General features: G+C 44.9%; 2 protein-coding genes across 13 annotated transcripts in view; one reads left to right on the forward strand and one right to left on the reverse strand.

The window, feature by feature from the left end:
* The window catches only part of LOC110492646 (receptor-type tyrosine-protein phosphatase F), a 495,157-nt gene that overhangs the window by 37,256 nt on the left and 433,690 nt on the right, over positions 1–24,211 (forward strand). The window lies entirely within an intron of this gene.
* Positions 22,691–23,947, reverse strand: LOC118965567 (S-antigen protein-like). The gene has a single exon (XM_036986586.1). It carries the CDS (start codon positions 23,503–23,505, stop codon positions 22,876–22,878), a length of 630 nt encoding a protein of 209 aa, XP_036842481.1. The 5' UTR covers positions 23,506–23,947; the 3' UTR covers positions 22,691–22,875.

Here is a 24,211-nt window from a genome sequence, read left to right on the forward strand (position 1 = left end):
TGGAGCATTGTACATGTACAGAGACAGGGAATGACTGACTTGGTGGAACATTGTACAGAGACAGGGAATGACTGACTTGGTGTAGCATTGTACAGAGACAGGGAATGACTGACTTGGTGTAGCATTGTACAGAGACAGGGAATGACTGACTTGGTGTAGCATTGTACAGAGACAGGGAATGACTGACTTGGTGTAGCATTGTACATGTACAGAGACAGGAAATGACTGACTTGGTGTAGCATTGTACAGAGACAGGGAATGACTGACTTGGTGTAGCATTGTACATGTACAGAGACAGGGAATGACTGACTTGGTGTAGCATTGTACAGAGACAGGGAATGACTGACTTGGTGTAGCATTGTACAGAGACAGGGAATGACTGACTTGGTGTAGCATTGTACAGAGACAGGGAATGACTGACTTGGTGTAGCATTGTACAGAGACAGGGAATGACTGACTTGGTGTAGCATTGTACATGTACAGAGACCGGGAATGACTGACTTGGTGGAGCATTGTACAGAGACAGGGAATGACTGACTTGGTGTAGCATTGTACAGAGACAGGGAATGACTGACTTGGTGTAGCATTGTACAGAGACAGGGAATGACTGACTTGGTGGAGCATTGTACATGTACAGAGACAGGGAATGACTGACTTGGTGGAGCATTGTACAGAGACAGGGAATGACTGACTTGGTGGAGCATTGTACAGAGACAGGGAATGACTGACTTGGTGTAGCATTGTACAGAGTCAGGGAATGACTGACTTGGTGTAGCATTGTACAGAGACAGGGAATGACTGACTTGGTGTAGCATTGTACAGAGACAGGGAATGACTGACTTGGTGTAGCATTGTACATGTACAGAGACAGGGAATGACTGACTTGGTGGAGCATTGTACATGTACAGAGACAGGGAATGACTGACTTGGTGGAGCATTGTACAGAGACAGGGAATGACTGACTTGGTGGAGCATTGTACAGAGACAGGGAATGACTGACTTGGTGGAGCATTGTACAGAGACAGGGAATGACTGACTTGGTGTAGCATTGTGAATGTACAGAGACAGGGAATGACTGACTTGGTGGAGCATTGTACAGAGACAGGGAATGACTGACTTGGTGGAGCATTGTACAGAGACAGGGAATGACTGACTTGGTGGAGCATTGTACAGAAACAGGGAATGACTGACTTGGTGGAGCATTGTACAGAGACAGGGAATGACTGACTTGGTGGAGCATTGTACAGAGACAGGGAATGACTGACTTGGTGTAGCATTGTGAATGTACAGAGACAGGGAATGACTGACTTGGTGGAGCATTGTGAATGTACAGAGACAGGGAATGTTTCAGCCTACATCACCTGTCTTCAGCGTTGCTGCGACTCCCATGTACTGCAAAAGAACTAGAAAACGGACAGATGTCTGTCTCACATAAAAGCAGTCTGGAGCTCCCTCTAATTTCTCTATTTCTCTCTCCCTCTCTCACCCCCCTCTTGTTCTCTCCCCCCGTCTTTCTTTCTCTCCCCCCTCGTTCTCTCCCCCCGTCTTTCTCCCCCCCTTGTTCTCTCTTCCCCCTCCCCCCGTCTTTCTCTCCCCCCGTCTTTCTCTCCCCCCTCTCGTTCTCTCTTCCCCCCTCATTCTCTCTTCCCCCCTCGTTCTCTCCCCCCGTCTTTCTCTCCCCCCTCGTTCTCTCTTCCCCCCTCGTTCTCTCTCCCCCCGTCTTTCTCTCCCCCCTCGTTCTCTCTCCCCCCGTCTTTCTCTCCCCCCTCGTTCTCTCTTCCCCCGTCTTTCTCTCCCCCCTCGTTCTCTCTTCCCCCGTCTTTCTCTCCCCCCGTCTTTCTCTCCCACCTCTCTTCCTCTCTCTCCCCCCTCTTGTTCTCTCTTCCCCCCTCGTTCTCTCTTCCCCCCTCATTCTCTCTTCCCCCCTGTCTTTCTATCCCCCCTCTCGTTCTCTCTCTCCCCCCTCATCGTTTTCTCTTCCCCCCCTGTCGTTCTCTCTCTCCCCCCCTCTCGTTCTCCTTCCCCTCCTCACTCAATTCAATTCAAGGGCTTTATTGGCTTGGGAAAAGTGTTTAAATTGCCAAAGCAAGTGAAATATATAAAAAACAAAAGTGAAATAAAACAATACAAAAATTACAATAAACATTACACTCACAGAAGTTCCAAAATAAAAAAGACACTTTAAATGTTATGTACAAATAGTTATAAAGTACAAAAGGGAAAATAAATAAACATAAATATGGGTTGTATTTACAACAGGTCATAAATCTTGCTGCTGTGATGGCACACTGGTATTTCACCCAATATTTATGGGAGTTTATCAAAATTAGGTTTGTTTTCAACTTCTTTGTGGGTCTGTGTAATCTGAGGGAAATATGTGTCTCTGTCTGTGGATTGTTCTCTTTTTGTTCTGTCTTGTTCTCTTTTTGTTCTGTCTTGTTCTCTTTTTGTTCTGTCTTGTTCTCTTTTTGTTCTGTCTTGTTCTCTTTTTGTTCTGTCTTGGTCTCTTTTTGTTCTGTCTTGTTCTCTTTTTGTTCTGTCTTGTTCTCTTTTTGTTCTGTCTTGGTCTCTTTTTGTTCTGTCTTGTTCTCTTTTTGTTCTGTCTTGTTCTCTTTTTGTTCTGTCTTGTTCTCTTTTTGTTCTGTCTTGGTCTCTTTTTGTTCTGTCTTGGTCTCTTTTTGTTCTGTCTTGTTCTCTTTTTGTTCTGTCTTGTTCTCTTTTTGTTCTGTCTTGGTCTCTTTTTGTTCTGTCTTGGTCTCTTTTTGTTCTGTCTTGTTCTCTTTTTGTTCTGTCTTGTTCTCTTTTTGTTCTGTCTTGTTCTCTTTTTGTTCTGTCTTGGTCTCTTTTTGTTCTGTCTTGTTCTCTTTTTGTTCTGTCTTGTTCTCTTTTTGTTCTGTCTTGTTCTCTTTTTGTTCTGTCTTGTTCTCTTTTTGTTCTGTCTTGGTCTCTTTTTGTTCTGTCTTGTTCTCTTTTTGTTCTGTCTTGTTCTCTTTTTGTTCTGTCTTGTTCTCTTTTTGTTCTGTCTTGGTCTCTTTTTGTTCTGTCTTGGTCTCTTTTTGTTCTGTCTTGTTCTCTTTTTGTTCTGTCTTGTTCTCTTTTTGTTCTGTCTTGTTCTCTTTTTGTTCTGTCTTGTTCTCTTTTTGTTCTGTCTTGTTCTCTATTTGTTCTGTCTTGTTCTCTTTTTGTTCTGTCTTGTTCTCTTTTTGTTCTGTCTTGTTCTCTTTTTGTTTTGTCTTGTTCTCTTTTTGTTCTGTCTTGTTCTCTTTTTGTCTTGTTCTCTTTTTGTTCTGTCTTGTTCTCTTTTTGTTCTGTCTTGTTCTCTTTTTTGTCTTGTTCTCTTTTTGTTCTGTCTTGTTCTCTTTTTGTTCTGTCTTGTTCTCTTTTTGTCTTGTTCTCTTTTTGTTCTGTCTTGTTCTCTTTTTGTTCTGTCTTGTTCTCTTTTTGTTCTGTCTTGTTCTCTTTTTGTTCTGTCTTGTTCTCTTTTTGTTCTGTCTTGTTCTCTTTTTGTCTTGTTCTCTTTTTGTTCTGTCTTGTTCTCTTTTTGTTCTGTCTTGTTCTCTTTTTGTCTTGTTCTCTTTTTGTTCTGTCTTGTTCTCTTTTTGTTCTGTCTTGTTCTCTTTTTGTTCTGTCTTGTTCTCTTTTTGTTCTGTCTTGTTCTCTTTTTGTCTTGTTCTCTTTTTGTTCTGTCTTGTTCTCTTTTTGTTCTGTCTTGTTCTCTTTTTGTTTTGTCTTGTTCTCTTTTTGTTCTGTCTTGTTCTCTTTTTGTTCTGTCTTGTTCTCTTTTTGTTCTGTCTTGTTCTCTTTTTGTTCTGTCTCGTTCTCTTTTTGTTCTGTCTCGTTCTCTTTTTGTTCTGTCTTGTTCTCTTTTTGTTTTGTCTTGTTCTCTTTTTGTTCTGTCTTGTTCTCTTTTTGTTCTGTCTTGTTCTCTTTTTGTTCTGTCTTGTTCTCTTTTTGTTCTGTCTTGTTCTCTTTTTGTCTTGTTCTCTTTTTGTTCTGTCTTGTTCTCTTTTTGTTCTGTCTTGTTCTCTTTTTGTTCTGTCTTGTTCTCTTTTTGTTCTGTCTTGTTCTCTTTTTGTTCTGTCTTGTTCTCTTTTTGTTCTGTCTTGTTCTCTATTTGTTCTGTCTTGTTCTCTATTTGTTCTGTCTCTTTTGCTTTTTTGAAACAGTTTGGGAATCATGAGGAGGAGACCTGCTTTTTAAATAGCATATTAATCCGTGTCTAAGAATCCCTCTTCCCTCATTATGTTGTTTAGCTTAACTAGGCCTATCTTCTGAACCTTTCTGTCCGGTCCCCTGTTAGCCAGCTCACCTTCTCCGAGCCTGAATGTTGATGTTTTTAAACGGGGTACTTACAAGTGGATTATTTCAAAGGCTGCGTGTCAGACGGATCTTTATCTAGTGGTTTTGACTGGCTGGCAGCTTGAGTGGGACGTGCTCTGTTTTCCGTCTGCATGTTGATTAGGCTGCTTGTGGTTTCCTTGACCACCTTGCCATTCCGTCTTGCTGTGCAGTCAGTGACTACGTTCCAATGACACTCTGTTCTCTCTGTGGTGCACCACTAGGCCACTTAAGCAATAAGGCCCGAAGGGGGTGTGGTATATGGCCAATATACCCCGGCTAAGGGTTGTTCTTAGGCACGACACATCGTGGAGTATACCACAAACCCCTGAGGTGCCTTATTGCTATTATAAACTGGTTACCAACGTAATTAGAGAAGTAAAAATAACTGTTTTATCATACCCGGTGTATATGGTCTGATATACCATGGCTGTCAGCCAATCAGCATTCAGGGCTCGAACCACCCAGCTTATAATAAGCTATATATTACGCTCTGTCTTAAGTAAAAGGATGAGCTCTGAATGATAACTTATTACCTATAGTGACCCGGGTCAGAAGTACTTTAGAGTAGAGCTGGGAAAGAACATGGACCTCACCAGCTGATATTATTCCGGTACTTAGGTGCCAATATGATATGTATTGAGATTCTCACCATTCTCTATGTATTGTGATTTCTATACTGTGTTTTTACTGTGATTCCATGGTAAAAACATTGTTGTTTACCATACAGGAAGGTATTCAGACCCATTGACTTTTTCCATATTTTGTTACGTTATAGCCTTGTTCTAAAATGGATTCAATAAATACAAATCCTCAGAAATCTACACACAATACCCCATAATGACATCACAATACCCCATAATGACATCACAATACCCCATAATGACATCATAATACCCCATAATGACATCACAATACCCCATAATGACATCACAATACCCCATAATGACATCACAATACCCCATAATGACAGCACAATACCCCATAATGACATCACAATACCCCATAATGACATCACAATACCCCATAATGACATCACAATACCCCATAATGACATCACAATACCCCATAATAAAAAAGTGAAAACAGGTTTTTTAGTAATGTTTTAAAACAGAAATATCATATTTATATAAGTATTCAGACCCTTTGTTATGAGACTCTAAATTGAGTTCAGGTGCATCCTGTTTCCATTGATCATCCTTGAGATGTTTCTACAACTTGATTGGAGTCCACCTGTGGTAAATTCAATTGATTGGACATGTCTATATAAGGTCCCACAGTTAACAGTGCACGTCAGACCAAAAGCACAGCTCTGGGGAAGGGTACTAAATATTTTCTGCAGCATTGAAGGTCCCCAAGAACCCAGTGGCTTCCATCATTCTTAATTGGAAACATTTTGGAACCACCAAGACTCTTCTTAGAGCTGGCCGCTCGGCCAAACTGAGCAATCGGGGGAGAAGGGCCTTTGTCAGGGAGGTGACCAAGAACCCGATGGTCCCTCTGACAGATCCCTTGTTTCTCTGTGGATATGCGAGTACCTTCCAGAAGGACAACCATTTCTGCAGCACTCCACCAATCAGGCCTTTATGGTAGAGTGGCCAGACGGAAGCCACTCCTCAGTAAAAGGCACATGATAGCCCGCTTAGAGGTTCCCAAAGGCACCTAAAGACTCTCAGAACATGAGAAACAAGATTCTCTGGTCTGATGAAACCTGAATGCCAAGTGTCACGTCTGGAGGAAACCTGGCACCATCCCTACGGTGAAGCATGGTGGTGGCAGCATCATGCTGTGGGGATGTTTTTCAGAGGCAGGGACTGGGAGACTAGGCAGTCGAGGCAAAGATGAACAGAGCAAAGAACAGAGAGATCCTTAATGAAAACCTGCTCAAGAGCGTTCAGGACCTGAGACTGGGGCGAAGGTTCACCTTCCAACAGGACAACGATGCAGGAGTGGCTTCGGGACAAATCTCTGAATGTCCTTGAGTGGCCCAGCCAGAGCCCGGACTTGAACCCAATCTAACATCTATGGAGAGACCTGAAAATAGCTGTGCAGCAACGCTCCCCATCCAACCTGACAGAGCTTGAGAGTATCTCCAGAGAAGAATGAGAGAAACTCCCCAAACACAGGTGTGCCAAGCTTGTAGCGTCATACCCAAGAAGACTCGCTGTAATCACTGCCAAAGGTGCTTCAACAAAGTACTGAGTAAAGGGTCTGAATACTTATGCAAATATATAAATTCAGTTTTTTGTATTGTTTATAAATTAGCGAACATTAAAAAAAAAATGTTTTTGCTTCGTCATTATGGGGTATTGTGTGTAGATTGATGAGGGGGGACAAAGGCTGTAACGTAACAAAATGTTGAAAAAGTCAAGGGGTCTAACAGACAGTATCCTGGTCTGGTTAGCTAACAGACAGTATGGTGGGCTGGCTAGCTAGCGGACAGTTTGCTGTGCTGGCTAGCTAGCGGACAGTGTGCTGGGCTGGCTAGCTAACTGGCAGTGTGCTGGGCTGGCTAGCTAACTGACAGTGTCCTGGGCTGGCTAGCTAACTGGCAGTGTCCTGGGCTGGCTAGCTAGCGGACAGTTTGTTGGGCTGGCTAGCTAACGGACAGTGTGGTGGGCTGGCTAGCTAACTGGCAGTGTCCTGGGCTGGCTAGCTAGCGGACAGTTTGCTGGGCTGGCTAGCTAACGGACAGTGTGGTGGGCTGGCTAGCTAACTGACAGTGTCCTGGGCTGGCTAGCTAACTGGCAGTGTCCTGGGCTGGCTAGCTAGCGGACAGTGTGCTGGGCTGGCTAGCTAACGGACAGTGTGGTGGGCTGGCTAGCTAACTGGCAGTGTCCTGGGCTGGCTAGCTAGCGGACAGTTTGCTGGGCTGGCTAGCTAACGGACAGTGTGGTGGGCTGGAGTAGGCCTACTACAGTATGGAGTACTTAACCATTGGGAGCGTTAATAGCTGTGTGTTACAGTGACTTCTGTGATGTTTATGGTGAAAATGCCATTAAGACATTCTGATACAGATTAGTTTCTATTTTTGTCCCATTGGTTTTGTATTTTTGTCCCCTCACAATCAAAGCATACAGTAGTAGCCTAGAAGTCAATCCACTGCTTTTAAACGATTATAATTTTAACATTAATCACAATTTTAACAAATGAACTACTGCCATTAACTCTTAATTATTTTAGTAGTTGGACATCCCTAGTGATCATATATGAAGTTGACATGTACTACCTATAGATTAGTTTATATGAACCATATGCAACTTGTACCTTTTTTTAAAAACTTTGAGTATAATTCAAAATGAAATAAGAAATAAGCCTTCACATGTGTTCATTTTATATAAACTATTGATTCATTGAATTTGCAGAAAATGTGCTATGTTATGATTCATGCCGTTATCGGGATATGAATTGACCTAATTCAGGATGTGAGATTTTGGCCATATCGCCCAGCCCTAGGCTGCAGTTATGCAAGTCATATTTTTTTTGTGATTATACATTATAAGCAACAATGCATTAGCCTGGCCTATAAGCACCTTGGCTAGTCATAACACGGGAACCCAAACCCGGCTGTGCGCGTGCGCCATCTTGTGCCATCGTGCATACATTTATTTTGTCCCCCTACACCAAACGCGATCACGACACGACACGTAAGTTAAAATATCAAAACTAACTCTGAACCAATTACATTAATTTGCGGGACAGGTCGAAAAGCATTATTCATGTAGGGCAATTTAGCTAGTTAGCTTGCACTTGCTTGCTAATTTGTCCTATTTTGTTAGCTTGCTGTTGCTAGCTAATTTGTCCTGGGATATGAACATTGAGTTGTTATTTTTACCTGAAATGCACAAGGTCCTCTACTCCGACACATAAAACGGAAACCGAATCGTTTCCAGTCATCTCTCCTCCTTCCAGGCTTTCTCATCTTTGAATATATATGGTGATTGGCATCTACACTTTTACCACAACAACCGGCAAAACATTTCGTCTTTCAATCCCCCACGAGGGTATAACCAATGAGGAGATGGCACGTGCTGCTTCTATAAACTACCTGCTTCTATAAACCAATGAGGAGATGGTAGAGGCAGGACTTACAGCGCGATCTGCGTCAGAAATAGAAAGGAGTTCTATTTCAAAAGGGTCTGTGTGGTGACGAAATAGAGATGTGATTTAATGGTGTACATTTAAAAAAATAAATAAAAAGGTGTTTAAAAATGTCAAGACTTAACGCGTTTAACTTTGACAGCCCTAACGATCACAAAAATAGATTTGGACCCAGAAGTGTTATTCCTATGCAAGTTCATATTTTCACACTGTAGCTTCTGTGCATAACAGGGCTGAATCTATATGTGTTAAAACTGATGTACGATCTGAGAAAGAAACTGAAAAAGATTTGGTTCCAGCTACAAGGGTTATGCAAAGGTAGGTCATATTTTTTTCGTGCTTAGCGAGGGACTTTTTTCCGGAAGCAATTCAACTTTTATGTCTCATCTCACCTTTAATTCAAGTCATTACCCTTCCCACATGAAAAAACACATTATCGTTCAGACACGGAGGGGGGAATCTAAAACATACAATAAAAAAATTTGGAATCAATTTCCTCTTTTTGGGGGGGGGGGGGGGGGGGGGGGGGGGGGGGGGGGGGGGGAGGGTGTGATTAATTTCCCTCTCAGTAAATATGGCCGCTCATGCACAGAATACTGATCACAGAGGCTTTGTCCCAAATAGTACTACATTCTCTACATAGTGTACACTACTTGACCAGCCCTATCGGCGTAGCTTGTTTTTACTACTGCAGGGAGGAAGGGAGCGGAGGAGGCCTGAGGGGAAAATTTTAATGAAACGGGGCTAAATGGGGAGCAGACACAAGCAATTTGTTTTATCTTTTCTTTTTGGGACCGTTTCCATATCAACCTGATGGATCATCCATTAATCCTTTTGACGCGTTCTTAACCAACTGTTTTTTCTCACACACTCCGAGAGCCATTACCCCTTAGGCTACGTCCCAAACGACACCCTGCTCCATAAACAATGCACTACTTTTGACAAAGAGCCCCACGGGCCCGGGTGAAAAGTAGTGCGCTATGTAGGGGGAATAGAGTGGCATTTTTTTGGGGGACACAAATGTAGTCTGGGTTTTATCGATCACAAGATGGCTGACATTAGCGTTCTGCTCCATGGCATTTCGTAGGTAGCCTCGAAAAAAACCTTTTCATATCTCAACAGCAAAGACAGCATTGATAGCTGTATTTGTGTTAGTCTACTGGCAGTGGGTGGGAAGAAGTCCTAGTTGGAAAAGTCAAGGTCAAGCCACTCCGACAAAGCAGTTTTAAGTTTTCGGGGCTTCAGTTGAAGAGCATCTGCAGAGTGGCAGGGAATTGGTTCCCATTGTGAACGAAAGCCCTTTCTAAATGTTTCTTGCCCTCTTGGAAGAGAGGACATTTTTTTAAAGAGGCTACACAATTCTCTTAAGCTGAAGCTGAATGCTCATTCTTTTCAAGACCCGGTCGCTTCAATCTTGTGGCCGTTGACACTTGAACCCCCCCCCCCCCCCCCCCCCCACTGCCTTTTGATTGAAGTAAAGGGCAAGTGTGAAACTGGCAGTCATGGACAAAGAATGGATGATGATGGCTCAGGGGCTGTGACTGGGGCACGGAGCCTATTGCTTTACCTCACATTAACTCATCAAGTCTACACATCAAGTCTACACAAAATGTTGCAGCGTAGATTACAGTTGTAAATGCATCCCCCCCCCCCCCCCCCCCCTCCCCCACGGGAAGTTGCTATTGACAAATGTCCAGATCTGTATTGCTTCTTGGAATTTTAGGATGGGAATTCCATAGGGTCTTTCTAATTTACATGCAGCATAGCCATAATGCCTGTGACTTTTCTGCTGCGATAATTCTTATCTCCACCTTCTTTCTACCTTGTGTACCAAGCTGAGGTACTTTGATTTGAAAGAAATGTGCAAACGTCTACATTTTATCAGCAGAAAGAAAGAAAGAACCCGAAGTAACCAAACAAACAAACATCATGGTCCATCAAGTTACGGAAAAGTACCGATTTAAAAAAAAAAAAAATTTAATTGAAAAATTAATTGGAATTCTAATGAGCCTAGCTCTCTCTGAAGCGAAAGCTCTTGAAGGGATGTGGTTTCTTATCGGTCGAAGGGAGGACTAAAAACCCAGACGCAGCCTGGGCTAAGTGAAAGACGTGAGGGCTATTAGCTCACTGAGTGACTGTTGAAAGTCTCTTTTTCTCAGAAGGAGGTTGAGAACTTAAGAGCAGACGGAAGCAGAGGAAATAGGTCTATATAATTGTCCTGAGCATTTTCTGAAGATCATTCACACAGATTTTTTAGGGGACTAGACTGTCTTGTTTTTTAGGACCCTACATTCTGTTCTGGTGAAATTTTTCCAAAATCATTGGCCCATCTAGTTTCATGGGACTAGACGGTCCTTGGTGTGAGGGGATCCACAAGTCGTAGAATTTCTCCCCCCTAAAACAACACCTGGCTGAACAAACAAAGAATGATTCATTAGACGAGCAGAAGATATTTGCGGTCGTCTGCATAGTCCTCCGCTGCTGATTTATCCCATTACTGTGCCGTCGATTAGCATTTACAGCAGCATGCATGCATCGCATAATGGTCAAGGTCTATGTGGACGTCCTCCAGGCTCTGCTGTGTCCACCAAGCATCCCAAATGAGGCGTCTCGTTCTCTCAGGGGAGATATTGATCAGCTGAACAGATAAAAGCTGCTGGAATCAGCTGGTGGCGTCTGTTAGACGGAGAGCCATGGCCAACTGGGAGGATGGACCAGGGCACTGATTAGCCTAACCAAAAGAGAAGAAAGATCAACATGGCATACACGACTGATTAACCATAGAAAAATACAGACATAAAAGGGCACTGATTAGGTCATAACCAAAGAAGATGAAATAACAGATGTGCCAGGGCACTGATTAGGTCATAACCAAAGAAGATGAAATAACAGATGTGCCAGGGCACTGATTAGGTCATAACCAAAGAAGATGAAATAACAGATGTGCCAGGGCACTGATTAGGTCATAACCAAAGAAGATGAAATAACAGATGTGCCAGGGCACTGATTAGGTCATAACCAAAGAAGATGAAATAACAGATGTGCCAGGGCACTGAATAGGTCATAACCAAAGAAGATGAAATAACAGATGTGCCAGGGCACTGATTTAGGTCATAGAATAAGAAAGAACCCAATGTCAATCTGGCATACAAAGGGAAAACCGTATCAGTGATCTAGGCCTGGTGCGTATTGTCTCGGCTTAATCAGAAGCATGTCATCGGTTATGCAACAATAAGCTAATTATGTCTGTCAGATGTGTTAGATTGTAATTAGTCTGAAGTTTTAGGGGGGAAAGTAGGCCTTTCAACTTCCTTTAAAACTTCCTCATATTCCTAGTTATTCATCTTCTTTGCTTCCCGATCGCGTTCCGTTATAGTTTCTGCTTTAAATCTACGTTTTTTTTTTTTGTGTGTCACGGATGTTAATTACAAACAAATGTTTGTTGCTAATAAAGACTTCCAGGCATCAGCCTGGTTTGATAAATGGGTGATGGGTTATAATGTGATTTACTGGCTCACAGAGATAGTATGTTGTTTTGGTTTAAGTATATGACTGTGATGTATGTTGTACAATTTATTCTTCTCTTATCTCTAAACTATCGTTAAGTCTATAACAGGGTCCCATTGGGTTTGTCGTCGAACAGCTGTTTTGGTGGGTTTACATGGGTTTACATGGGTGTACATGGATTTAAATGGGTTTACATGGATTTAAATGGGTTTACATGGATTTAAATGGGTTTACATGGGTTTATATGGGTTTACATGGTTTTACATGGATTTAAATGGGTTTACATGGATTTATATGGGTTTACATGGTTTTACATGGATTTAAATGGGTTTACATGAATTGAAATGGGTTTACATGGATTTACATGGATTTACATGGGTTTACATGGGTTTATATGGATTTACATGGATTTACATGGGTTTACATGGATTTAAATGGGTTTACATGGGTTTATATGGGTTTACATGGTTTTACATGGATTTAAATGGGTTTACATGAATTTAAATGGGTTTACATGGGTTTATATGGATTTACATGGATTTACATGGGTTTACAAGGGTGCAGTTCTAGACTGCAGTGTGCACTATTTGCCCATTTTTAAATTTGGAATGTAGCAGTGGGTGGAAACTAAGTATACGTCCCAAATGGCACCCTATTCCCATAGTGCACAATTTTTTTGACCAATTCATGGTTAAAAGTAGTGCACTATATAGGGCTCCATTTGGGACACAAGATCTAAAAGCTTAAAATGGTGTTTTCTCATCCAGATGCGATGAGAGAGAATCTAATGATAAATCTGACTATGAACCCCCCCCCCCCAAAAAGCCGAATGACCGATTTTGATCTGACACCAAAATAGGTAATAAAAGCTGTGAAATTAACGTTTGTGTGTGTTTTCGTCGGTTCCAAAGATATATCAGCCATTAGAAACAGCAGCAGAGCCATTAGAGTGTTTAATTTACACCCCAAGTGACACCCTATTCCCTATATGCCTTTTAAAAAGGTCTTCCAAGCTACCATCTATTGAAATGAGATGGGTTCAGATTCAGACTAGGGATGCAAAGAGGCCTACTATGTATGCATACAAGGAACGGACCTTTGTCATTGAGTGCTTAATGGAAACATGCAACAATAGAAAGCCTATCGTCTACATTGTACAGGCTACAGACACTCAACTCCTGCAATGAAGCAGTTATTAAATAAAATGTCATTTTTCAAACATTTTGCCAGAATTAAATAGAGTATATATTTGTTTTTAATCGTGGCCATTTTAAATACAGTTTTTAACATGCGATAAGGGTAATAAATGTTAGGTTAAATGAATAAGGTATCGCATCAACACAAAAAACAGAAATGTATAAGTGTTAAAAAAATAAATGGTACAGGGATGGAATGATGGAACACTTAGCAATTATTGTAGGATGAGATGAAAGATACATTTAGCGTGTGAAAGCAACAGCAAACATTTCAACTAGAGGGGAAAAAAAAGCACTCCCCACCCCACGGGTGGGAGTTTGGAGAGCCGTGTCCCATGATGTGTCTGTGCCACAGCAATCATTCATTTTAACAACACATTTCAAATGCAAGCTTCAGAAGTCCATTTTAATGATACATTTTGACAGTTCAAAAGGTCAGTATGCCTATGCTAGTTGTTGTTTGATGCCCTATTGCTGGTAAGTTTGCAAAGTAATTCTTGATTCTTGATCATCACATTTATTTTTTTGGAGCTGCATATTTATTTATGTTAATCTCTCTCCCTACAATTTGACATTTGCTCTGTATTCGACCCTATACAGCAAATCAACAATCTGTTCTCTAGCTCACCACCTGCCCTGTGTTGATTGACAGTTTGCTGGTCCAATCAGAGGGCCAAGTGTGCGTTTCGCTAGCCAATCTGTTCTCTAGCTCACCACCTGCCCTGTGTTGATTGTCAGTTTGCTGGTCCAATCGGAGGGCCAAGTGTGTGTTTCACTAGCCAATCTGTTCTCTAGCTCACCACCTGCCCTGTGTTGATTGACAGTTTGCTGGTCCAATCGGAGGGCCAAGTGTGCGTTTCACTAGCCAATCTGTTCTCTAGCTCACCACCTGCCCTGTGTTGATTGACAGTTTGCTGGTCCAATCGGAGGGCCAAGTGTGTGTTTCACTAGCCAATCTGTTCTCTAGCTCACCACCTGCCCTGTGTTGATTGACAGTTTGCTGGTCCAATCGGAGGGACACTTTTCTCTCTCCTTATTTTATTTTCTGGTTGATAATTATCTCAGTGGCAGGCTCAGGAGCACGCACAGTAGGTGTCGGTCTGTCCTCCGGCATGTTCTTAACCCCCCCCCCCCACTTGGTTGACCACAGCTCCAAATGTGAATTAGCAAGAACACCAATCAAGATCATCCTGTTGCTGTCACCAGTTGACACTCTTGAGATTGCTGAGAGAGCTGGGAAAATAAACCGACACCTCTCTCTCACTCACACACACACACACACACACACACACACACACACACACACACACACACACACACACACACACACACACACACACACACACACACACACACACACACACACACACACACACACACACACACACCTCTCTCTCTCTCTCTCTGTGAAACTCTGGCTGCTGACATGGGATGAGCAGTCGTAGCATGTATTGGAGTTTTTGGGGCGTATTCCAAATGGCTCCCTAATATATAGTGCACTACTTTTGCCCCGAACGCCATGGGCCCCGGTTAAAAGTAATGCAACGTAAAAGGGAATAGGCTGTCATTTAGGAAGCGACCTGGGATCCTGCCAGGCATACACACGTTAGCAATGAGGAAGCACGGGGGTGATTAGGTTGCTCCCGCCGACCCAAAAACGTCACAGGGGAGACCAAAGCGACCACTGAACAAGACGGTATTTACATGTCATTATTTAGCGGCGGCGACACCTATCGTGAAGTGTGTTGCGTGGCACTTATTTTTTTGTTGTTGTTGTCTGTCCCCCCTTCTAGAATCGTCTTAAGCAGTGTGAGTGTGAGCTATATTCCACCTGCATAGGATATCTTAGAAATGTATATTGATTAAAAAAATAAATAAAAATAAATGTTAAGTGCCAAATGTCTGTTTCTTGACAGCACAGCAGGAGCCTGATCTTTTGACGGTTAAAAATATGTGATTATAGCGTCCAGTACCTCAGAGTGCCTACTGGTCCTTCCTGTCGACTCCTATTATACTGTGATTATAGCGTCCAGTACCTCAGAGTGCCTACTGGTCCTTCCTGTCGACTCCTATTATACTGTGATTATAGCGTCCAGTACCTCAGAGTGCCTACTGGTCCTTCCTGTCGACTCCTATTATACTGTGATTATAGCGTCCAGTACCTCAGAGCCTACTGGTCCTTCCTGTCGACTCCTATTATACTGTGATTATAGCGTCCAGTACCTCAGAGTGCCTACTGGTCCTTCCTGTTGACTCCTATTATACTGTGATTATAGTGTCCAGTACCTCAGAGCCTACTGGTCCTTCCTGTCGACTCCTATTATACTGTGATTATAGCGTCCAGTACCTCAGAGCCTACTGGTCCTTCCTGTCGACTCCTATTATACTGTGATTATAGCGTCCAGTACCTCAGAGCCTACTGGTCTTTCCTGTTGACTCCTATTATACTGTGATTATAGCGTCCAGTACCTCAGAGTGCCTACTGGTCCTTCCTGTCGACTCCTATTATACTGTGATTATAGCGTCCAGTACCTCAGAGCCTACTGGTCTTTCCTGTTGACTCCTATTATACTGTGATTATAGCGTCCAGTACCTCAGAGTGCCTACTGGTCCTTCCTGTCGACTCCTATTATACTGTGATTATAGCGTCCAGTACCTCAGAGCCTACTGGTCTTTCCTGTTGACTCCTATTATACTGTGATTATAGCGTCCAGTACCTCAGAGCCTACTGGTCCTTCCTGTCGACTCCTATTATACTGTGATTATAGCGTCCAGTACCTCAGAGCCTACTGGTCCTTCCTGTTGACTCCTATTATACTGTGATTATAGCGTCCAGTACCTCAGAGTGCCTACTGGTCCTTCCTGTCGACTCCTATTATACTGTGATTATAGCGTCCAGTACCTCAGAGCCTACTGGTCTTTCCTGTTGACTCCTATTATACTGTGATTATAGCGTCCAGTACCTCAGAGCCTACTGGTCCTTCCTGTCGACTCCTATTATACTGTGATTATAGCGTCCAGTACCTCAGAGCCTACTGGTCCTTCCTGTCGACTCCTATTATACTGTGATTATAGCGTCCAGTACCTCAGAGTGCCTACTGGTCCTTCCTGTCGACTCCTATTATACTGTGATTATAGCGTCCAGTACCTCAGAGCCTACTGGTCCTTCCTGTCGACTCCTATTATACTGTGATTATAGCGTCCAGTACCTCAGAGTGCCTACTGGTCCTTCCTGTTGACTCCTATTATACTGTGATTATAGTGTCCAGTACCTCAGAGCCTACTGGTCCTTCCTGTCGACTCCTATTATACTGTGATTATAGCGTCCAGTACCTCAGAGCCTACTGGTCCTTCCTGTCGACTCCTATTATACTGTGATTATAGCGTCCAGTACCTCAGAGCCTACTGGTCCTTCCTGTTGACTCCTATTATACTGTGATTATAGCGTCCAGTACCTCAGAGTGCCTACTGGTCCTTCCTGTCGACTCCTATTATACTGTGATTATAGCGTCCAGTACCTCAGAGCCTACTGGTATTTCCTGTCGACTCCTATTATACTGTGATTATAGCGTCCAGTACCTCAGAGTGCCTACTGGTCCTTCCTGTCGACTCCTATTATACTGTGATTATAGCGTCCAGTACCTCAGAGCCTACTGGTCCTTCCTGTCGACTCCTATTATACTGTGATTATAGCGTCCAGTACCTCAGAGTGCCTACTGGTCCTTCCTGTCGACTCCTATTATACTGTGATTATAGCGTCCAGTACCTCAGAGTGCCTACTGGTCCTTCCTGTCGACTCCTATTATACTGTGATTATAGCGTCCAGTACCTCAGAGCCTACTGGTCCTTCCTGTCGACTCCTATTATACTGTGATTATAGCGTCCAGTACCTCAGAGCCTACTGGTCCTTCCTGTCGACTCCTATTATACTGTGATTATAGCGTCCAGTACCTCAGAGCCTACTGGTCCTTCCTGTCGACTCCTATTATACTGTGATTATAGCGTCCAGTACCTCAGAGCCTACTGGTCCTTCCTGTCGACTCCTATTATACTGTGATTATAGCGTCCAGTACCTCAGAGTGCCTACTGGTCCTTCCTGTCGACTCCTATTATACTGTGATTATAGCGTCCAGTACCTCAGAGCCTACTGGTCCTTCCTGTCGACTCCTATTATACTGTGATTATAGCGTCCAGTACCTCAGAGTGCCTACTGGTCCTTCCTGTTGACTCCTATTATACTGTGATTATAGCGTCCAGTACCTCAGAGCCTACTGGTCCTTCCTGTCGACTCCTATTATACTGTGATTATAGCGTCCAGTACCTCAGAGTGCCTACTGGTCCTTCCTGTTGACTCCTATTATACTGTGATTATAGCGTCCAGTACCTCAGAGTGCCTACTGGTCCTTCCTGTCGACTCCTATTATACTGTGATTATAGCGTCCAGTACCTCAGAGCCTACTGGTCCTTCCTGTTGACTCCTATTATACTGTGATTATAGCGTCCAGTACCTCAGAGTGCCTACTGGTCCTTCCTGTCGACTCCTATTATACTGTGATTATAGCGTCCAGTACCTCAGAGCCTACTGGTCCTTCCTGTCGACTCCTATTATACTGTGATTATAGCGTCCAGTACCTCAGAGCCTACTGGTCCTTCCTGTTGACTCCTATTATACTGTGATTATAGCGTCCAGTACCTCAGAGCCTACTGGTCCTTCCTGTCGACTCCTATTATACTGTGATTATAGCGTCCAGTACCTCAGAGCCTACTGGTCCTTCCTGTTGACTCCTATTATACTGTGATTATAGCGTCCAGTACCTCAGAGCCTACTGGTCCTTCCTGTCGACTCCTATTATACTGTGATTATAGCGTCCAGTACCTCAGAGCCTACTGGTCCTTCCTGTCGACTCCTATTATACTGTAGAGCTTTTCCCACTTGAAGTATTTTAACGTTGGAACCGCTGAGCCTCGACGGGACCCCCCCCCCCCCCCCCCCCCCCCCCCCCCCCCCCAAGCTAACTAGTGGTCATTCTGACTGCAACTTTCTATTAGTGTAATTAATACATTTCTTATATGCGGATTTCACTTAGCGCTTACCCCTCACATTCCACACAAATCTTCATTTGCTTGACACACACTTCTTCCCACAAACACGTCACTTTCAGGTGACACAGGCGTCTTGGGTTATTGTTCTTTGTGCACCTGGCCACCTGTCTCCTCCCCGGGAGCTGTGCGTAATGGAATAGAGTTGAAAACATTGGGATTATTTTGCCATAGGAAAACCCACACACGTTATACAGAAGAACATAAGGCAGAAGAAGTGTATCTATATATGTAATAGTAGCAAACCTTTTGTTTTGGTTGTAGTGTGTCATAATGCATCAGGTTTTCTCTTCGTAGTGTCACCGTCCAATGGCAACTGTCCGGATGCATGATGCTTCTGACACAAATCGTTCTTTATTACCTTCCATTGGTACAGTTTGAGCTGTGTTGCACAGAGGGGAGGAGCTCCAGTCTCATTTTGTTCATGGGTCTTATGTTGCACAGAGGGGAGGAGCTCCAGTCTCATTTTGTTCATGGGTCTTATGTTGCACAGAGGGGAGGAGCTCCAGTCTCATTTTGTTCATGGGTCTTATGTTGCACAGAGGGGAGGAGCTCCAGTCTCATTTTGTTCATGGGTCTTATGTTGCACAGAGGGGAGGAGCTCCAGTCTCATTTTGTTCATGGTGCTGGCCAGAAATGTGTTCTTTGCATGCAACTTGTTCATCCAATGGCAGTGAAGTGAAGAATTTGTCCACAGTGACATTTGTCCCCTTGCCAATGTAAGGTTCCACAAGCTTCATTGTCCCGACACTCGGGCACCTGCTGCCCGGTGTAGATCAAGGTGCCGTCCCTTCCTCTCTCCCGTCTCACCGTTTCATTTGGTGGTTGGCGCGGGCAACTGCTCAGTCCACACCGTTATGTATTTTTTTGCTCTCAGGCCTCAGAGGTCAAGGTTCAGGATGAGGCTCAGAATCAGAAGAAGAATCATCAGAGACGTCATGATTCATTTCTTCCATCTGAGTGGTTTTCCTTCATATCGTGTAGCAGCGCTAACACAGCGTGTGCATCCATTCGTCTTGGTCCTCTTGTCATTGTAAATTACACTGTGTTCTCTCAAGTAGGTCAGAGTAGACTGATAAGACTGCTTGGATTTGGTGGTCTGATAGAGAAGTACATACCATGTAGAGATTATAATTAGAATATACCAATACAAAAGAATGTTCCTCTCTGTTCTTCATTCACAATGGGTGATGACATAATTATATATCATTCGCTTCCCCTCACTCATCAACTCACCCATCCTCCCCTTTCTCCCCCATAATACTCTACTCCGTTTATTTAATCTGTTGTTTATATGTGTGAAATTAGTTTTGGTTCAGTTTAGGTTCAGTTTCCATGGCAATTATCAGGGTGATTATCAGTTGGCCATTGCTCCTTCCATTGTCGGGAGAATGAGCGGAGCAGGCCCTATTGTAGGGAGAATGAGCGGAGCAGGCCTTACTGTAGGGAGAATGAGCGGAGCAGGCCCTACTTTCGGGAGAATGAGTGGAGAAGGCCCTACTGTAGGGAGAATGAGCGGAGCAGGCCCTACTGCTGGGAGGATGAGCGGAGCAGGCCCTACTGCCGGGAGAATGAGCGGAGCAGGCCCTACTGTAGGGAGAATGAGCGGAGCAGGCTCTACTGTCGGGAGAATGAGTGGAGCAGGCCCAACTGTAGGGAGAATGAGCGGAGCAGGCTCTACTGTCGGGAGAATGAGCGGAGCAGGCCCTACTTTCGGGAGAATGAGCAGAGCAGTCCCTACTGTCGGGAGAATGAGCGGAGCAGGCCCTACTGTAGGGAGAATGAGCGGAGCAGGCTCGACTGTCGGGAGAATGAGCGGAGCAGGCCCTACTTTCGGGAGAATGAGCGGAGCAGGCCCTACTGAAGGGAGAATGAGTGGAGCAGGCCCTACTGTCGGGAGAATGAGTGGAGCAGGCTCTACTGTCGGGAGAATGAGTGGAGCAGGCCCTACTGTCGGGAGGATGAGCGGAGCAAGCTCTACTGTCGGGAGAATGAGTGGAGCAGGCCCTACTGTCGGGAGGATGAGCGGAGCAGGCCCTACTGTTGGGAGGATGAGCGGAGCAGGCCCTACTGTCGGGAGAATGAGTGGAGCAGGCCCTACTGTCGGGAGGATGAGCGGAGCAGGCTCTACTGTCGGGAGAATGAGTGGAGCAGGCCCTACTGTCGGGAGGATGAGCGGAGCAGGCCCTACTGTAGGGAGAATGAGCGGAGCAGGCCCTACTGTCGGGAGAATGAGTGGAGCAGGCCCTACTGTCGGGAGGATGAGCGGAGCAGGCTCTACTGTCGGGAGGATGAGTGGAGCAGGCTCTACTGTCGGGAGGATGAGCGGAGCAGGCCCTACTGTCGGGAGAATGAGTGGAGCAGGCCCTACTGTCGGGAGGATGAGTGGAGCAGGCCCTACTGTCGGGAGAATGAGTGAAGCAGGCCCTACTGTCGGGAGAATGAGTGGAGCAGGCCCTACTGTCGGGAGGATGAGTGGAGCAGGCCCTACTGTCGGGAGAATGAGTGGAGCAGGCCCTACTGTAGGGAGAATGAGCGGAGCAGGCCCTGCTGTAGGGAGAATGAGCGGAGCAGGCTCTACTGTAGGGAGAATGAGCGGAGCAGGCCCTGCTGTAGGGAGAATGAGTGGAGCAGGCCCTACTGTAGCGAGAATGAGTGGAGCAGGCCCTACTGTAGGGAGAATGAGTGGAGCAGGCCCTACTGTAGGGAGAATGAGTGGAGCAGGCCCTACTGTAGGGAGAATGAGTGGAGCAGGCCCTACTGTAGGGAGAATGAGCAGAGCAGGCCCTACTGTAGGGATAATGAGCGGAGCAGGCCCTACTGTAGGGAGAATGAGCGGAGCAGGCCCTACTGTAGGGAGAATGAGTGGAGCAGGCCCTACTGTCGGGAGAATGAGTGGAGCAGGCCCTACTGTAGGGAGAATGAGCGGAGCAGGCTCTACTGTCGGGAGAATGAGTGGAGCAGGCCCTACTGTAGGGAGAATGAGTGGAGCAGGCCCTACTGTCGGGAGGATGAGTGGAGCAGGCCCTACTGTTGGGAGAATGAGTGGAGCAGGCCCTACTGTCGGGAGAATGAGCGGAGCAGGCCCTACTGTAGGGAGGAGGGGCACTCCTCTAACTGCAGTGTGTTATATAGACTTGTATAGGAAAAGTCAAGGGCGGAGGGGAGGGGGCGTGACTTTAAAAATGGCAGAGTAATAAAATGTATTAATGAATGAGCAGTCAAAATGACCGCTTTAGGGTTTATTGTGTTAACATAAAGGCATGATGGGAGAAGTTGAGTCCAAAATGGCACCCTGTTCCATTTTTTATTAGTGCACTGCTTTTTTACCAGGGCCCATAGAGCTGGGGGATGCAGTTACTGCCCATTTAAGGCTCAGTGTATCGCTATGGACTCTGGGGAAAAGGGTGCCATTTTGAGGACAACCGTTGGCTTCATTAAAACTCCCTAAGATCTAAGAGCCCGGGGCTGGGTTTCAATGAAGCTAACCCAGGGGAGGACGACCGATTAATCGGAATGAACGATTAATTAGGGCCGATTTCAAGTTTTCATAACAATTGGAAATCTGTATTTTTGGGCGCCGATTTGCCGATTAAAAAAAAAACATGGATTTTTATTTATTTATTATTATTATTATTACCTTTATTTAACCAGGCAAGTCAGTTAAGAACACATTCTTATTTTCAATGACGGCCTAGGAACAGTGGGTTAACTGCCTTGTTCAGGGGCAGAACGACAGAATTTCACATTGTCAGCTCGGGGGATCCAATCTTGCAACCTTACAGTTAACTAGTCCAACGCAATAACGACCTGCCTCTCGTTATTATATTAACAATAATTGATAAAACATATAATTTTGCTTTACTGCTGTTAGTCCATAGAAATGCATTGAATAACCGATTGATAGATGGGAAAACACACAGTCAAGAAATACATAAAAAGGACAATTGTACTGAAGTGTTTGTCCTATGTCTGAGATATGTCATTTTTAATTTAATTTATTATTATTATTATTATTATTTTTACAAATATTGACCACTCATATTTAACACTTTTTTTTGGCACTAAAGTCCTTCCATATACACTGAGTGTACATAACATTAGGAACACCTGCTCTTTCCATGACAGACTGACCAGGTGAAAGCTATGATCCCTTAATGATGTCACTTGTTAAATCCACTTCAATCAGTGTAGATGAAGGGGAGGAGACGGGTGATAGAAGGATTTTTAAACCTCGAGACAATGTTGATGATGTGGTTGTTACTGACAGGGAGCACATGGCTGAGATCTACAATCACCATCCAACACTTCATCTCCCACTCCTTCTAATGCGACTAGCCCTGATTTCCCCCCCCCCCCCGCTACACAGGTTCTCCCTGCAGGCGGTCACTGAGTCTGAGGTGCTAAAGGAGCTCCTTAATAATTTTGACCTGAAAAAAAACATTAATCTGGGTCAGATGTTTTAGATTCTAATCTTCTATAAGTTTGCAGCCCATCTCATTTCTGGGAAGGTTCCAGGTGCTTGGAAGGCAGCCACAGTGCATCCTTAATTTACAGGGGGAGATCAAGCTGATCCTAACTGTTATAGGCCAATTTCTATCTTGCACCTGTTTATCAAATGTGTTAGAAAAAATTAAATAGAAATACTGTGAAGTACCTGTTGGTGTCTTCCCCAGCTTCCTGCATCTTGTCTTCCCCAGCTTCCTGCAGCTTGTCTTCCCCAGCTTCCTGCATCTCGTCTTCCCCAGCTTCCTATCAGCTTGTCTTCCCCAGCTTCCTGCAGCTTGTCTTCCCCAGCTTCCTGCAGCTCGTCTTCCCCAGCTTCCTGCAGCTCGTCTTCCCCAGCTTCCTGCGTCTCGTCTTCCCCAGCTTCCTGCGTCTCGTCTTCCCCAGCTTCCTGCGTCTCGTCTTCCCCAGCTTCCTGCAGCTTGTCTTCCCCAGCTTCCTGCAGCTCGTCTTCCCCAGCTTCCTGCAGCTCGTCTTCCCCAGCTTCCTGCGTCTCGTCTTCCCCAGCTTCCTGCGTCTCGTCTTCCCCAGCTTCCTGCAGCTCGTCTTCCCCAGCTTCCTGCGTCTCGTCTTCCCCAGCTTCCTGCGTCTCGTCTTCCCCAGCTTCCTGCGTCTCGTCTTCCCCAGCTTCCTGCGTCTCGTCTTCCCCAGCTTCCTGCGTCTCGTCTTCCCCAGCTTCCTGCAGCTCGTCTTCCCCAGCTTCCTGCATCTTGTCTTCCCCAGCTTCCTGCAGCTTGTCTTCCCCAGCTTCCTGCATCTCGTCTTCCCCAGCTTCCTATCAGCTTGTCTTCCCCAGCTTCCTGCGTCTCGTCTTCCCCAGCTTCCTGCGTCTCGTCTTCCCCAGCTTCCTGCGTCTCGTCTTCCCCAGCTTCCTGCGTCTCGTCTTCCCCAGCTTCCTGCGTCTCGTCTTCCCCAGCTTCCTGCAGCTCGTCTTCCCCAGCTTCCTGCAGCTTGTCTCCTAATGTCCCATTAATGGTAATTCAGCGACTGGCTCAGCCGGAGATATTATGTGGTTTGGACCGAGATGGAGATGATTGAGTGGAGCTGGTATGTGTGTGCATGTGTCGATGTGGACGTTGTGTTAGTGTGTGTATCTCCCCCCCCCCCACCCACAATCATCACCACATCTGTTTCACGCCATCTCTATCTGCCTCCCATCTGATCTCATAGCCACTCTGTGTAAACTCTCTGCCTCTCTCTCTCTCCCCCCTCTCGCTCTTTCTACATAGCTGGCACTGTTGCTATGCTCTCTCTCTCTCTAGGGTGTATTCTGGGAGACTTGACTTCGACTCAAATGCTTATATTCCTTATTTAGTATCATCATTTAAAGCATGTCATACTATGTTTTACTACATGGCAGCCTACACTGCATGGAGAATCAGTAGTGTGTACTACATTGGATGGAGAATCAGTAGTGTGTACTACATTGGATGGAGAATCAGTAGTGTGTACTACATTGGATG

This window comes from Oncorhynchus mykiss, chromosome 8 (assembly GCF_013265735.2).
Source record: "Oncorhynchus mykiss isolate Arlee chromosome 8, USDA_OmykA_1.1, whole genome shotgun sequence".
Taxonomy (NCBI): Eukaryota; Metazoa; Chordata; class Actinopteri; order Salmoniformes; family Salmonidae; genus Oncorhynchus; species Oncorhynchus mykiss.

What these genes read in the sequence shown, in the direction of transcription:
- LOC118965567 (XM_036986586.1), bottom strand. Translation starts at nt 23,505, where the DNA reads ATGCAGGAAGCTGGGGAAGACAAGCTGCAGGAAGCTGGGGAAGACAAG.